The 15,815-nt window shown below is 35.2% G+C and overlaps 1 protein-coding gene across 2 annotated transcripts in view; it reads right to left on the reverse strand.

Annotated features, from left to right (window-relative positions):
• Nucleotides 1-4,872: 4,872 nt before the first annotated feature.
• The window catches only part of GTF2A1 (general transcription factor IIA subunit 1), a 46,463-nt gene continuing 35,520 nt past the window's right edge, over nucleotides 4,873-15,815 (reverse strand). For both annotated transcript variants that reach the window (XM_038545483.1, XM_038545484.1), the window contains exon 9: nucleotides 4,873-9,099. In XM_038545483.1, the coding sequence (XP_038401411.1) occupies nucleotides 8,992-9,099 (108 nt within the window). In that variant the 3' untranslated portion in view covers nucleotides 4,873-8,991. The remainder of the gene's footprint in view (nucleotides 9,100-15,815) is intronic.

The following is a 15,815-nucleotide window of genomic DNA, read 5'->3' on the forward strand; positions in this document are numbered from 1 at the left end:
CACTCTATAGAATTTCCCAGTATGTGTCTAGGGCTATGCTTAGGCCCTTGCAACTTTAGGGAAGCAAGAGAGTAAAGACATGGTCTCATAACCTAGGCCTAAACCAAGCCAGCCAATCAAGAGAGGAAAATGCAGAAAAATGTATACAGCTAAAGGAAGGCAAGGGCTGGGGGAGGGAGGGATAGAAATAAAGAAAAGGAATGGTAGACAGAAAACATAAAATCAGAATCTACGATAACTAGAAATAGAATAAATTATCTACTTAGCTGTATCATCAAGGACTCTTTCTTTCCATCTTCTGCTTTGCCTCCCTCCCTATGTCATGTTAGAGGTCTCTCAAGCTTGGTTCTCCTCAAGGTCATGGGATAGCTGCTGATACAACTGGAGCTACGTCTTCTCATTCAAATCTACCAAGAGAAAGAGATTTTGTGTGAGCATTTCAAGCAAGAGTCCTGAAGTTCACAGAATGACATCTTAGGTCACACTCCCACCCCTGAATCAATGACTACGGCCAGGGAAGTAGGATGGCTTAAGCACCCAGCTCCCACTAAAAGACTGTCATTAGTGATAGCTTCTCCCCTTTCTTCCTATTTCACTGGGTCTTATATCCTCATTCACCCTACTGATTCTCAGGGACAGCTTCAAGGATGTGTGATATGTACAGTCACACAAGGCCCCCACTCTTGGCTTAATGCTCTGTGGTCACCATCTTGAAATTCTTAGTAAGGTTTAAACAATGGGCCCCACACTGCCATTTGCTTTAGGGTCTGTACATTATGTAGCCAGTCCTGTTAACTACTCCTCTTCCCAAAATGCCCTGGGACAGCCTTTAGGATTGATTGGTCATGGACACTTTTCCTTTCTCTATTATCTTAGTGTTCTGACTGAGGTGAATCATTTCTATGGCTTTAAATGCTCTCCATATGATAATTACCAAAGACATTAGCTTAGACATTCCTGCTTAGCCCGTCTACTTCTACCCAACTTGCCAGAGTGATACCTCAACCTGGATGTCTTAATGGGCACTACACACTTAAAAACATATTAAATATGAATCTTTTTATTTCCTCCCCCAAATATCTGTCCTCTCCCATGCTCACTACAGAATCAAGCCTCTTTGGTAAACTTCTGTATCTTTACACATTATCTCCCTTTCCTGAATCAAAGCATTTGTGTCTTTCTTGTTCTCTGTCCACCAGAATGTTTGTATCAATTTATGCTTCCACAAGCCATCTAGCTTTAATAAAGCCCATTTAACCACACCCTGACCGTGATGGGTTATTTTTTCTACTAGTCATTTGATATGTAGAAAATGGTTTCTTATTGTCTTATTTTCTATTCTTTCAATTATGAAAAAGGTCAGTTAATTGACATTTGCCTCTCTTATTTGAAGAACTGATTTCTTTGTTCCATATGTCCACTTCCCCTGGTGGAATATCTTATTAATTTATATGAGTCCATTATATATGGAAAATATCAGTGGTTTGTCTTAATTAAAGTGAGTTAGAACAAATCTAAAAAAAGAAAGACAAATCATTAACAGGTCTCAATGTAAGATAAAGCATGGTAGGGACACCTGGGTGGCTCAGCGGTTGAGCATCTGCCTTGGCTCAGGACGTGATCCTGGGGTCCCGGGATCGAGTCCCACATTGGGCTCCCTGCATGGAGCCTGCGTCTCCCTCTGCCTGTGTCTCTGCCTCTCTCTGTGTGTGTCTCTCATGAATAAATAAAATATTTTTAAAAAGAAAGCATGGTAGAAGCAATAGGAATGTTCTTGACTCCGGGACCATAACGGAGAGTGTTGGGGCATCTGGTGGCTCAGTCAGTTAAAGCATCTGCCTTCAGCTCGGGTCATGGTCCCAGGGTCCTGGGATCCACATGGTGGGCTCCCTGCTCAGTAGGGAGTCTGCTTCTCCTTCTTCCTCTTTCCCTTCTCATGCTATCTTTCTCATACATAAATAAAATTTTAAAAAAATAAAGGGAGAGTATTGCAGGCAAAGGACAAAATCAAGTGCAAATGCCTTGTTTAGGAATTGAATTTTGTATGCTTGTGTTGCCAGATGGGTCCCTATGTGGTTGCCGCTTGTGCATCAGGACTTCAAATGAATTCCACACGGACATGAGCTAATGGGCTTTAGTGAAACATAGCTACTAAAGTCAAGGTCAGCAAGAGAATAACAGGTCACAGTGGGGCCCTCCTCCAATGGACACATTGAGATTTAGTTGAGGGCGCCTGACCCACTGTGTTTCTCCCTTCATATGAAGATCAAGTACAACAAAGAAGCTTTGTCAGACTGGTTTAGGGGTGACTTAGATTAGGTATCAGTGAAAATAGAAGTTATCAATATATGTATTGACAGTAGACCCAGGAAAACTTGCTGATAGATGGATGTGGTAAAGTGAGGGGGATAAAGGGGCTTCAGGGTTTTGCTTTGAGCATCTGTTAGACAGATAGCAGACTCATTTACTAAAATTGGATTAAGACCAGGGAAGAAAAAAACAGGTTCAGATGACATTAAGCTTCAAATCATAATAAGTGGGAAAATAGTATTTACTGATACAAGAGCTTTGGATAGGATAAAGAAATGGGAATGAATTGTTTCTGTAACATTGTGTTTGAGGAAGAGGGCTATTCTAGAAGTGCTCAGGAAGCAACCAGTATCATTTCAACTCCACAACCTTCGGAAAGGTGAAATTTGAAGGTAAGTGAAGACTCGGAACATTCTTGATTCAAGAATGCAAAATCCAGGGGCACTTGGGGGTCTCAGCGGTTGAGTGTCTGCCTTTTTGGCTTAGGCTGAGATCTCGGGGCCCAGGATAGAGTCCTGCATTGGGCTCCCTGCGGGGTGTCTGCTTCTCCCTCTGCCTGTCTCTGCCTCTCTCTGTCATGAATAAATAAAATCTTAAAAAAAGAAAATGCAAAATTCATCTTCAGTGTGAAGATCACAACTACAATTAAGTTTCTAGAATTGTCTATTTCTATTGACAAACTTAGTCAATTATATTGACAACATAATTATTGTCTCCTGAATCCAATTCAATTGCAGAGGCATCATCACAGGCTGTTAACCTGTTTCTATAAGGTAGGAAGACAAGGAAAACTCACATAAGTAACCTAGCCAAACTAAGACCTTCTCTGGGATCATTATTCCTTACTAAAGTATATGGGTGTACACACCTTTATCAGCAGTCACGTGCCAAGGATTGTGTTAAATGCAATGTATGTGTATTTTTGTCTTCACAATCCTGAAGCAGTCAGGTTTGGTAACACACCAAAATTTACATTGCAATTAATCCAATCTACATTAGAATTAGAAACCACACAATTCAACGTCACTGCTTTGAAAAGGTGGCAACTGTCTTCTTCATCTTGGGGTCCTCCAGTACTACTGATCACAATTCCTGGCCCATGGGAGATCACTATAGAGGGAGTTGAATGACACAGTTAATGTATGCTCTGTGCTCAATTTCTTCTCAGACTAGGAAAACTATTTCAAAACAAGGGTAAGCAACTACTTGTATCTGTCTCTTCCCTGGCTGAGGAGTAGGAGAGTTGACACGAAGGTCATTTACCTCCAGAAGTAGGACTGCCAATAATCACTAGGACAGGGATTCAGGTCAGACTCAGGGTGAGATAATCAGTGCTTCAAAATCTTTCCATAACATTTTAGTATCAACGTTTTCCTCTATAAGTGAATTGGGAAGAATCCATTGACATTTAGGAAAACTGTAATTTTTAAAAATGTTACAATTCTACTAATTTCAGCTTTGGGAAAATTCAACCTATTTTAGACCTGTAATTCAGAGTATGTTTACTTTACAGAGAAAAAAAAAAAAAGCTTAAAGCCTGTGTTTCATTACCCTCTCCTATACCTGTCCTTTACTTTTCTTCTCTCAGGCACTTTCTGCTATACCCACTGCTTCACCAACTCAACCTCCCAGGCTTAATTTGTTTAGCTGTAACCAAATCTTTCACTGCCTCAACTTGATCAGATCACATTCTCTTTTGCTTTTTTTTTCCATTAAAAGAAACTTTTTTGCAGCTCCACCATTCTAAATTATGTAAACTATGAAATCTCTAATTTGTAGCTTGCTGTTACCCAGCACAATTCTAAGAGCTTTACATGCATTATACCGCAGTCCTCAAAACCAGTCATCATTTTACAGATGAAGAAACTGAGGCCCAAATGGTTAAGATCATCAACATAGGAGCTGAAATTAAAGTGCAAAAATACAAGAATTGCTGGCAATAAATGTCTTTATTATGATTATGTTAATGGTTAAAATTTGCTCGTTTCCTAAAGTAGTAACAGGATTAAAAAATTACAAAAAAAACAACCTTCTTAATGATTCATTTGAATTAACTATAAAATTGTAATACCTGCTAATTATTTAATACCTTCTAAAATAACACAAAATATATAATATGTAATACAAACCTCAATAATCCAATTCAGTTATGCAATTATTTACAAACTCTGAACTGAGGAAAAGATTTAGCTAAACAGTAGTTTAAAAGCAAATATGCCCTCAAATAATTTTATCCTAAGTAACCTATTCTTTGGAGTAGGATTACCCATTTATTACAATGTTTAGTAACATTTCATTGGTGTGAATTTAAATTCCAATTTAAATTCCTGTGTGCCTGGAAAATAGAACTATTCTTCTTATACTAAGAATCTGTAACACAGTTTAGTATTTCTAATTGACATCCCACCCTACTTATTTTAAAGGTATAGAATTTAACGATACCCTTCCCTTTTCTTTTGATAAGTGGAACTAACAATTTAAAGCATTTCCCTTTCTAAACTGTATATTTTATTCAGTTATCTATATAACAATGTTATATACTAGTAAGCAAAGCAAGCAACATTACTCTTTTTTAAATAACATCTTTAATTAAAGTTTTTGCAAAGGTAAAATATTAAACTTAAAATAGGTCTTAGTACATCAAAATACTAAGTTCTCTAATTGTATTCCAAGATGGTCTTTAAAACATAATATCCTGTATATCACAGAAGAGCAACCTTGATCTGCAATTGTACAGAATGAATTTTACAAACATAATAAATATATTTACGCCCTTACACATAACAGTATGTACAACAGCAGTTGACAATAGTAGCTCAGAACAGCAAAAGGATTAGCCCCTCCCCCAAAATTGTAGCCCTGACACATACTGGACCGATTTAAGGAACCTTGACTAAAATAGTAGTTACTAATTCAATGTAGTTCTTCCCTTAAGAGAAGAACGTTTCTCTTGTTCCTTAAAATAAACACAAATATTAAGTTCGGTGTATTCTTCCTTAAATCATAAAAAATGACAAAAGATAGGCTAAGGCAGGCTTAAAAGGGAATTATAAACTTCAGAATAATTTCCATAGCATAATAGATTAAAATGCAAAACTATTTAATATAAACTCATGAGGAACTATTTAAAGTAACTAGGTTTTAACCAATGAATTCAAAATGTGAAATAGCTGACTCAGACATAGGTGGGAAACAGACATGAAGTAAAATGAAAATGTACAAAGATGGATCAATAAAATATCCCATTGCACAAAAGTTCAAAAAAGTTCAAGATGAAATAATCTGAAAATATAGGAATTTTCTCAAGTGGAAGAAAATGCTAAGTTATATAAAGGGAACTCCCAAGAGGAAATTATGTCTGTTTTCCTGTACAAGGCATATTTACCTTTTGAAAAGAATGGTGACATTATTGCTATAAGATAACCAAAAACTACTCTCAGAGGGAGACAACCCTTTTTTATTCCTCCATAAAAACCAGGAAAAAAAAAAAAAAAACCCAAATCTTTGATTTTCAATATAGCAAAAGAAAATCTTTATACAAAAGCTATTATATTTTTATGTTCTTGCTAAAACCAGAATCTATTAGAATATGCTCTTCAAGAACACATTTTAGTCACTATACACACCGCTCAGATCCTGATGTATTCCTAAGAATAACATCAAGATGGCTTTGATTTTAAGAGAGGCAACAATATACATGTGATATGATGGCATTTAATTAACAGAATGAAATGCGAACATTTAAAAAAATATAAAAGCCCAATATAAAGATCCCTCTCATATAACAGACATTTTACTCTAGAAACTAATTGCACATTAAAGTTGTTTTAGCCAAATGTGGCTCTCCACAGAAATTAAATGTGCTCTCAGGCAATTCAAATGGTCTGATTATCGAAATGACCACCAAAAAAAGAGTACATATACTGAAAGGCACACACTTCCACACTTTACCTAGTAATTTTGTGTAAATTTTCCTTAGCACTATTAACATTAATCTTGTTTTTGCAATAAAAGGTGCCATCACCATCTGTGCAAATTTAAACAAATCCTTTTCTGAAACCTTCTTTTCATAATGTCAAGTCTGAACTATTTCCCCTCTTTGAAGAAACATGTTATTTTCATTTTAAAATTCTGAAAGTGGGAATCCTTGCCTTTTTAAAGGAATGACATTTTATGGAACTAAATGAAATGATTTGTTAAATACAATGTAAAAGCATGATTAAGAATTCAAGTACAGTAAAAGATAAGCAAGTGGCATTCTTATAGCAAGCCACTATAATAAAACCAAAACATTCTATTTGATTAAAAAGGAACACGATGCAGTAATATATAAGAGCACAATTTGGTATGCAGTGTTGTTTGGACCGGCTTTCAGAATTTTCACAGGTAAAAGAAAAGCATTTGCCAACTATGCCATAATTAATATGCAATACACAGGTGCAAATACAAATGGTTATTTCCTGCTTCAAAATAACCTTAGTGAGTCACTCTGAAAGCAGTGGTTGTTCATGTTTGAAAATAACGTTATAAAAACAGGCCAGTATACAATTCTACTATGAATACAAATATTTGTCTACATGGAGGGCCCAAAATATGAGCTGTATATCATATAGTAATCCAAGGTTCAGTAGCAGAAGAACTACAATATAGCCAAAGGGTTTCAATCAACATTGCAGCACTGCTAAGCTTTTATAGGTAGTTCAGGTAGTTGACTTCTTCACTGGGTAAATATAAACCTACTAGCAACTATACTGAAGGACAACTGAACAACAGAATTTCTGTGATTTCATACCCTCCCTTCTCCCAGTCTCATTAACAAAAAAACAAATAACTGTGTGCTTTGAGAGTAGTGGGGTAAACATTAAAATTCCCCTCCAAAAAACTAAATTAATATAGTAAAAATTAAAACCGTCTTACCAGTTAATGGAATCTAAATAAAACCTAACTACTAGCATGCTAGAAACCATCATTTACACCAAAGTTCAGAACATAAGTTAAAGGGACCAAGTTGGTACGTGGTGTGGAAAGTAGGCAAAAAAAAAAAAAAACAAAGACTAGACTTTTTGAGAAGTTTGAAGATTTGTGTTAAAAAGAAACACATAATAGCTCACAGTTTTTCTTTGCAATTAAAGTGTTTCTATGTTATTTCTGGAAACACACACAAAGGCGAATAAAAGGAAGACAAAAATGGAAGACAAAAAAATCAAAATATAAGTAACTTAAACACACGTGAAATTTGTCAAGATAGACCATGAAAAGAATTAGGTATAAGAAAACATAGATGAAGACAAGTGTTCCTACAGTTCTCCCAGGCAACTAGCTCACACAGAACACAGCACTGCCATATTGTTCCTTAGAGCCCCTTACAGAATACAGAACTGTGCATTCTTAATATACATATTAAATTTCTATTATTCTTAATATACAAGTCAAATTTCTATGCTTTCTTCTCGATGTGCAAACTGGAGCCCATGTCTACATTACCAATGGCCTGGAAGGGCCACCAAATAAGAGAGAGGTAAATATGTACTTAGTGGCCCAACCCCCTATAGCCCCAAAATTTCTCCCTCAAATTACAAAGTTGCAATTAAAAAATTTGTTCAATTAGAATACTTTTTAAATTCTTTACTAGTAAACACAAGAAACTTTTATAATTACTAAACTGTTTAAGAAAAACCCAGGTCCTCACTACCTGCCCAATGCTTCAATCAATGCACAGGATGTTATCTGAATGTTTGCTTAGCTTAAAGATTAAACACATATATAAGCATATACTTCAGCCCCAACAGGGGAAAAAATCTGTATCTATTCTTATGTATGTAATTTCAGCTAGATGGTATCGGTGAAATAAAACTGTATTCCTGAGGAGCCACTCTGGGGTTTCTTTTTAAGGTATGGGACTAAAAGAAACAAATATTTCTCTGTAAGGAAACCAAAAGTTGTCATTTTAATTCTGCTCAACTCTATGAGGCCCAAGTCTTTAAATTACATTTAATGAGTACAAAAACCTAATTAAGTAAATATCCATTCCTGGGTCAAATTTTGTCTCCAAACTGTGATCACTGATTACTTCCTTTAACTCTTAAACAGATGTTTCATAAAGCAGGGAAGGAAGAGGTATATATTACTGAGGGAGAATAGCTAGTAAAAATATTTAAGACCTATTATGAGAGTTCTAAATTGTTTCCTTATACAAGTGAATTAAAATTCAACACCATAATTCTTACCCTTTTGTAAAAAGCTCACACGCAATTTTTACCAAATATAACCACATACAATAAGCAGTTTCAGTTCAATCTATCAAAAGGGAATTTTCTTCAGTTCGTTCCAACAAGTATCTTCTGATTGAACCCAAGTTGGAGGAAGGAATATAGACAAAGCTTTACATGCTAATTACTGGTGGCAGGTACCTGTATTTAAAATCAACAATTATGGTTTCCAAAACCCCAACCTCCCCACCCCAACAACCCCAGGTGCTACAGTTCCATGGCTTGCCGGTTAGAAGTAGTGTCTATGTTGTCAAGGTCTCTTTGTTCCAGTAGCTTTGATTCTACTGCACTTTTCTGACATGCAGAAGTTAAGTTTTGGTTGGTGTATATGTCCCAAGTTTCAAACTGTCCACTTTAAATTTTTTTTTTTAAGTTTCTTTTGTTTTATTTATAAAAGAGAAGAACCAACTCTTCACCATTCTGCATCTCCGATGGCTTTGGAAAATATATAATCTCTTCCATTAAGATTCATTATACCATCCTTGAGATGAAATTTCCATTTGTTTTTACTTCTGTGTATCTAAATAAACAAAAAAAGAGCATAAGAGATAGAGACAAAAAACAGAGGAAACACAAAACCCATTCATACACCAAAATCTTTGTCTTGTAATTAGTGCATTTATAAATTGTTTAATTGACATATAATTGATATTTAACATTACTTACAGCTACACATGATTATTTGTATATATTACAAGGTTATAATAAGCCTAGTTAATACCCATCATCATATATAATTACAATTTTTTTTTTTTTTTTGTGATGAAAACTTTTAACATCTACTCTTTGGGCAACTCTCAAGTATATAATTTGGCATTAAGTATAGTTATCATGCTTTATATCACACCCTTATGATTCATTTATTTTATAACTTCAAGTTAGCACTTTTGACCCCCTTCACACATCTGCCCCAATCTCTATCCTAAGGCCTCTGGCAACCACCATTCTGTTCTCTGTATTTATGAGTTCAGTTTTGTTTTGGTTGGTTGTTGTAGAAGTCACATATAAAAGTGAGATCATACAGTATTTGTTTTTCTCTTATTTCATTTAGCATAATGCTCTCAAGATTCACTCCTGTCATGACAAGATTGCTTTCTTTTTTTATGGCTGAATAATATAACATCGTGTATATATAAATATATACCACATTTTATTTATCCTTTCATCCATTGATGGACACTTATGTCGCTTCCATGTCTTGGCTGTTGTAAATAATGCTGCAATGAACATGGGAGGATATAAACTTTTCAGAGTTAGTGTTCTCCTTTCCTCTGAATAACTATTCAGGAAGCTGAATTACTGGATCATATAGTAGTCCTATTTTTTATTTTTCAAGGAACCTCCAAGCAGTTTTCCATAGTGGCTGTAACAATTTACATTTCTACAAAAAGTGTACAAGGGTTCCCTTTTCTTCACAACCTCACCAACACTTGTTATTTCTTGTCTTTTTCATAACAGTCATTCTGACAGGTATGAGCTGATATCTCGCTGTGGTTTTGATTTGTATTTCCCTGAAGAATAGTGATATTGTGCATGTACCTGCTAGCCATTTTATTTTTTCTTTGGAAAAATACCCATTCAGTTCTGCCCATTTTTGAAATTGAACTGCTTTTTTGTTACTGAGTTGTATGAGTTCTCCATACATTTTGGATATTAACTCTTTATCAGATAGATGATTTGCAAATATTTTCTATTCTGTAGGTTGTCTTTTTCATTTTGTTAATGGTTTCCTTTGCTATGCAGAAGCTCTATAGTTTAATGTAGTCCTGTTTATTTTTGCTTTTGTTCCCAAATCTAAAACATTACCAAGACCCATGTCAAGGAGCTTACTCCCTATGTTTTCTTCTAGCTTTATGGTTTCAGATTTTACATTTGTCTTTAATCTATCTTGAGTTGATTTTTTGTGCATGTTTTAAGATAGTGGTCCAGTTTCATTCCTTTGCATGGGACTTTCCCAAGACCATTTATTGAAGTGACTGTCCTTTCCCCATTGTATATTCTTAGCTCCTTTGTTGTATATCAACTGAATACATATGTTTGGGTTCATTTCTGGGCTCTTTTCTGTTCCACTGATCTGCATGTCTGATTTTATGCCAATACCACACTGTTTTAATTCTTAAAGCTTTGTTATATAGTATAAAAATCAGAGAGCATGATGCATCTCTCTTAAGATTGCTTTTCAGGGTCTTTTGCATTTCAGGATTATTTTTTCATTTCTATGAAAAATGCCACTGACATTTTGATTTGGATTGCACTGAATCTGTTGAATCTGTAGATCACTTCAGGTAGTACAAACACTTTAACAATATTTTTTCAAATCAATGAGCATAAAATATTTTTCCATTTATTTCTATCTTTTTCAGTTTCCTTCATCAATGTCTTATAGTTTTCAGTGCACAGGTGTTTCATCTCCTTGGTTAAATTTATTACAATGTGTCTTATTCTTCTTGATGCAATAAATGGGATTGCTTTAACCTCCCTTTCTGATAGTTTGTTAACGTATAGAAATGCAACATATTTTGTATACTGATTTTGTATCTTGCAACTTCACTGAATTTGTTTATTACTTCGGTAATAAACAGTTATTCGGTGTAGTCTTCAGGATCTTCTATATATAATACTATGCCATCTATAAATAGTGACAGTTTTACTTCTTCCTTTCCAATTTAGATGCTTATTTTTTCTTGCCTAACTAGTCTGGCTAGAACTTCTAATACTATGTTGAATAAAAATGGCAAGAATAAAAAAAAGCATTCTTGTCTTGTCCCTGATCTTACAGAAAAAGCTTTCAGCTTTTCCCCTTTGAGTGTGCTACCTGCAGGGTTGTCATATATGCCCTATATTATGTTGAAGTAGGTATGTACCCTCTAACAACCACTTTGTTGAGAGGTTTTTATCATAAATGATGTTGAATTCTGCCAAATGCTGTTTCTGCACTAGTGAGATAAGATTTTTATGCTTCATTTTGTTAATGTGATCAGTTACCACATTGATTTGTGTGTGTTGAATCATCCTTGGATCCCCTGAAATAAATCCCACTTGGTCATGGTCATAGTATATGATCATCTTAATAGACTGTTGAATTCAGTTTGCTAGAATTTTGTTGAGGATTTTGGCAACTGTGTTCATCAGGAATACTGGCATATAAGTTTCTTTTCCTGTGGTGCTCTTGTCTGGTTTAGGTGTCAGAGTAATACTGACCTTGTTAAGTGATTTTAAAGTGTTTCCTCCTCTTCTGTTTTTGGAAAAGTTTGAGAAGGACTGGTATTAATTCTTCTTTAAGAATTTCTTTTTGAGGGCAGCCTGGGTGGCTCAGCGGTTTAGCCCCGCCTTCGGCCCAGGGTGTGATCCTAGAGACCCGGGATTGAGTCCCACGTCAGGCTCCCTGCATGGAGCCTGCTTCTCCCTCTGCCTGTGTCTCTGCCTCTCTCTTTCTGTGTCTCTCATAAATAAAAAAAATAAAAAATAAAAATAAATAAAATAAAATAAAATAAAATAAAATAAAATAAAATAAAATAAAATAAAATTTCTTTTTTATTCTGGTATAGTTCACCAGTAAAGTCATCCAGTTATGAGTTTGTTGGAAGGTTTTTGATTAGGAATTTATCCATTTCTTCTAGGTTGTCCCATTTCTTGGCATAGAATTGTTCATAGCAGTCTTAGAATTCTTTGTATTTTTGTAGTATCTATTATAACAACTCCGCTTTCACTTCTGATTTTGAGTCTTATCCTTTTTTTCTTGGTGAGTCTAACTAATGATTTGTCAATTTTGTTCATCTTTTCAACGAACCAGTTTCATTGATCTTTTCTGGTGTCTTTTTAGTCTCTACTTCATTTATTTCCACTCTGATCTTTGTTATTTCCTTTCTTCTCCTAACTTTGGATTTCATTTGATCTTTTTCTAGTTGTCTGAGATATAAAGTTAGCCTGAGATTTTTTTTGTTTCTTGATGTATGCATTTATCTCTATTAACTTCCCATCTAAGAGTGCTTTTACTACATCTTGTGAGTTTTGGTATACTAGATTTCCATTTTCATTTGTCTCAAGATTTGTTTTCTCTTTTGATTTCTCCTTTCACTCAACGATTATTCAGTAGCATGCTGTTTAATCTCCAAATATTTGTGAATTTTCCAATTTTCTTCTTGTAATTGATTTCTAGTTTCATATCATTAGGGCAGGCCAAAAGGGTTTTTTTTTGACAAACTGGTTTCTTAATAAAGTTAAACTTGACCAAAAAAGAGGGGGATGCCTGGGTGGGTCAGTGGTTGAGTGTCTGCCTTCGGCTCAGGGAGTGATCCCTGCATCGGGCTCCTTGCAGAGTATGCTTCTGTCCTTGTCTCTGCCTCTCTGTGTCTCTGCCTCTCTCTGTGTGTCTCTCATGAATAAATAAATAAAACCTTAAAAAAAATTGACAAAAAAAAATCTCCCATTCATTAGGTGAATTTTTAAAAAACAAATATATTTGTAATTAATTTTATTTTATAGTTCTTAGTATTTGTGTTCATTAATAATATATTTCTCTGCAAAGTATCTTATCTTTGCCAGGTTTACATATACACGTGTCTCTTTTTTTCACAGGAAATTTTACACTGAAAAACTTTTAAAATAAGAATATCTGTTTTCCCTGATGCTTCTGGACCATTGTTTTGCCTATAACTCATTTTGTCTATACCATTTAACAATTTGGGCTTGTCGGGCTCCCTGCATGGAGTCGGCTTCTCTGCCTGTGTCTCTCCCTCTCTCTCTCTGTCTCTCATGAATAAATAAAATTTAAAAAAAAAAACACAATTTGGGGTTTTCTTCATTCTTCTTACGTAGTGATCACTAGGACACTATTCCCAATATCCCCAGTATCCCCAATACTGGAATCATGTTTACAACCATTCTCTTCCTCACACACAGTAACAACATCTATATAGCTAACTCTTCTAATATGATGGTCCAACAGTATTAGTATCCATACTGATACTAGGATTTCCAACCTCTAATTACTTTCTAATTCTACTTTACTTATCTACAAGACACCTGGCAACTGTTTTCTCAATGGCTACCAATTATCTTCTAATTTACCACATTACTAGCCTCTTGTTACCTGATCTATTATAATAACTTTCCAAATGATTTCCAGGCTTCACTCTCACCTTCCTTTTAATCATCTTATAAACATCATTGCCAGAAGCACAGTTCTAACCAATCATCTCTACTTGACCATTTCTATCTCTAAATGACCTGGGAATAATTCACCTTCCATGCTCATTTCCTGCCTCCACATTCCTCAAAGACTGTATTTCAATCAAAAGAAGTATCATCCTTATTCAAAAATACTGTGTTCTCCTCAAAGCTTCAGCTGAAAGTATGAATCACATCAGCTGAAAGTACACTCTCCTAATGATTTTCAGTGGCATTTCCAAACACATTTCTAAGTATATACAATTATGAAAAATTTCTTCTACCAAAGTAAAATTCCTTATAGTTTTCTCAAGACCTAACATGGACTCTTATACATGGCAGTATTAACAAATAACATCTGAGGGAATGCTGATCATTCAGTTACTCACAAATTTCAAAAACTATGTATATCTGCAATTAAGCCAAAGGGGTAAGGGTAGTGTTTAAACTGGGCCAGACCATGGGCACTACCCTCTTTACCTTCATTTATAGTTTTCAGTTATTTGTAATTCACAGATTTTTTTTTTTAAGATTTTATTTATTTATGCATGAGAAAGACCGAGAGAAAGGCAGAGACACAGGCAGAGGAAGAAGCAGGCTCCATGCAGGAAGCCCGATGTGGGACTCAATCCCGGGACTCCGGGATCATGACCTGAGCCAAAGGCAGATGCTCAACCACTAAGCCACCCAGGCGTCCCGTAATTCATAGTTTTAAGGAGAAACTTAATCAACTGAAGTGACCTTTCTTCTCTTTCCTAATAAATCCCATGCATGATTTAATTTTCAGTTCAAGCTCTGTATCTTTAAAGAAGGGGCCTATAGTTCTCCTTCTTCTCTGATCTAAAGGGAACTTCAAAATCAAGTAATTTTCAAAAGACATAATCATAACTTGGATAGGTTCGATGAGTTGACCAGGGACATATTGCTAGTAAGTGACAAAGAGATTCTCAAACCCAAGACACCTTTTACTAAACCAGGCCACTTCATATAATAATCCAGAAATGTTCATTACATATATTTTCTGAGAACCCATTCATAAAATTCCATGCTCTAACCTCCCAATATTTCCATGGCCTAACCTCCCAACATTTCCATGAGAGTTGCCAACAATAGTTGGCAAACTTGTTCAGTATCTGCTTGAGTATGATTAGAAGTGGGGGGGGCAAAGAACTGCAAATTAAGTTATTCCATGCTGGACCTATTTTAAGTCTTCCCATACTTTATCCCTTAATGAAATCTGTTTCCTTCAAGCTACCATTCACTGATCTATCTTTTGGGACTAAAAAAAAAAAAAAAAAAAAAAAAAAGGTCAAACAACACTTCATATATCGACATAAATAAATAAATAAATAAATAAATAAATAAATAAATAAATAAATAAATAAATAAATAAATCTAAACTTATGTTCAAAACCGATCACTTTCCTCAGCCAAACCTGCTCCATCTTTCAGCCTTTCCCATCTGAGTTGATGGCCTCTCCATTCTTCCTTCTGGTTCCTCATCAAAAAATCTTGGAATCATTCTTGATTCCTTTTTTCTTTTCAACCACATATCCAAAAAGAGTTAGAAAATCCTGCTCATTCTCCTTCAAAACATATCCAAGATTTAGCTGCTTCTCACCATTTCCAATGCTACTCCCCTGGGCCTAACTTACCATTATCACACTTGGATTACTACAATATTCCTGTTAGTCTCCTTGTTTCAACCTCTGCTTCCTTCACACAATCTGCTCTTGAAGAAGGCAAAGTAATCCTGTTAGAATTACAATGTACGTGATACTACATCTATTTGAAACCTTCCAGTAACTTCCAAATTCACTGATAAGAGACCAAGTCTTCACAAACTTCCATATCACCTGCCCCACTTACCTCCTAACTTATTAATCTGCTAACTATATGTCCCTTCCCTTACATCTGGTATCCATGCCACCTCTCACATACAATAGACAGGCTCTGTTACCAGATAACGACAAGGCTAACTCTCTTCAAGGCTTTGTTCAAATGTCATCTTCCTAAAAGATCTAACAAGACTAACCTTTTAAAAACTGTTAACTGTCTCCCTTTCCT

Source organism: Canis lupus, chromosome 8 (assembly GCF_011100685.1).
Source record: "Canis lupus familiaris isolate Mischka breed German Shepherd chromosome 8, alternate assembly UU_Cfam_GSD_1.0, whole genome shotgun sequence".
In the NCBI taxonomy this organism is placed as follows: Eukaryota; Metazoa; Chordata; class Mammalia; order Carnivora; family Canidae; genus Canis; species Canis lupus.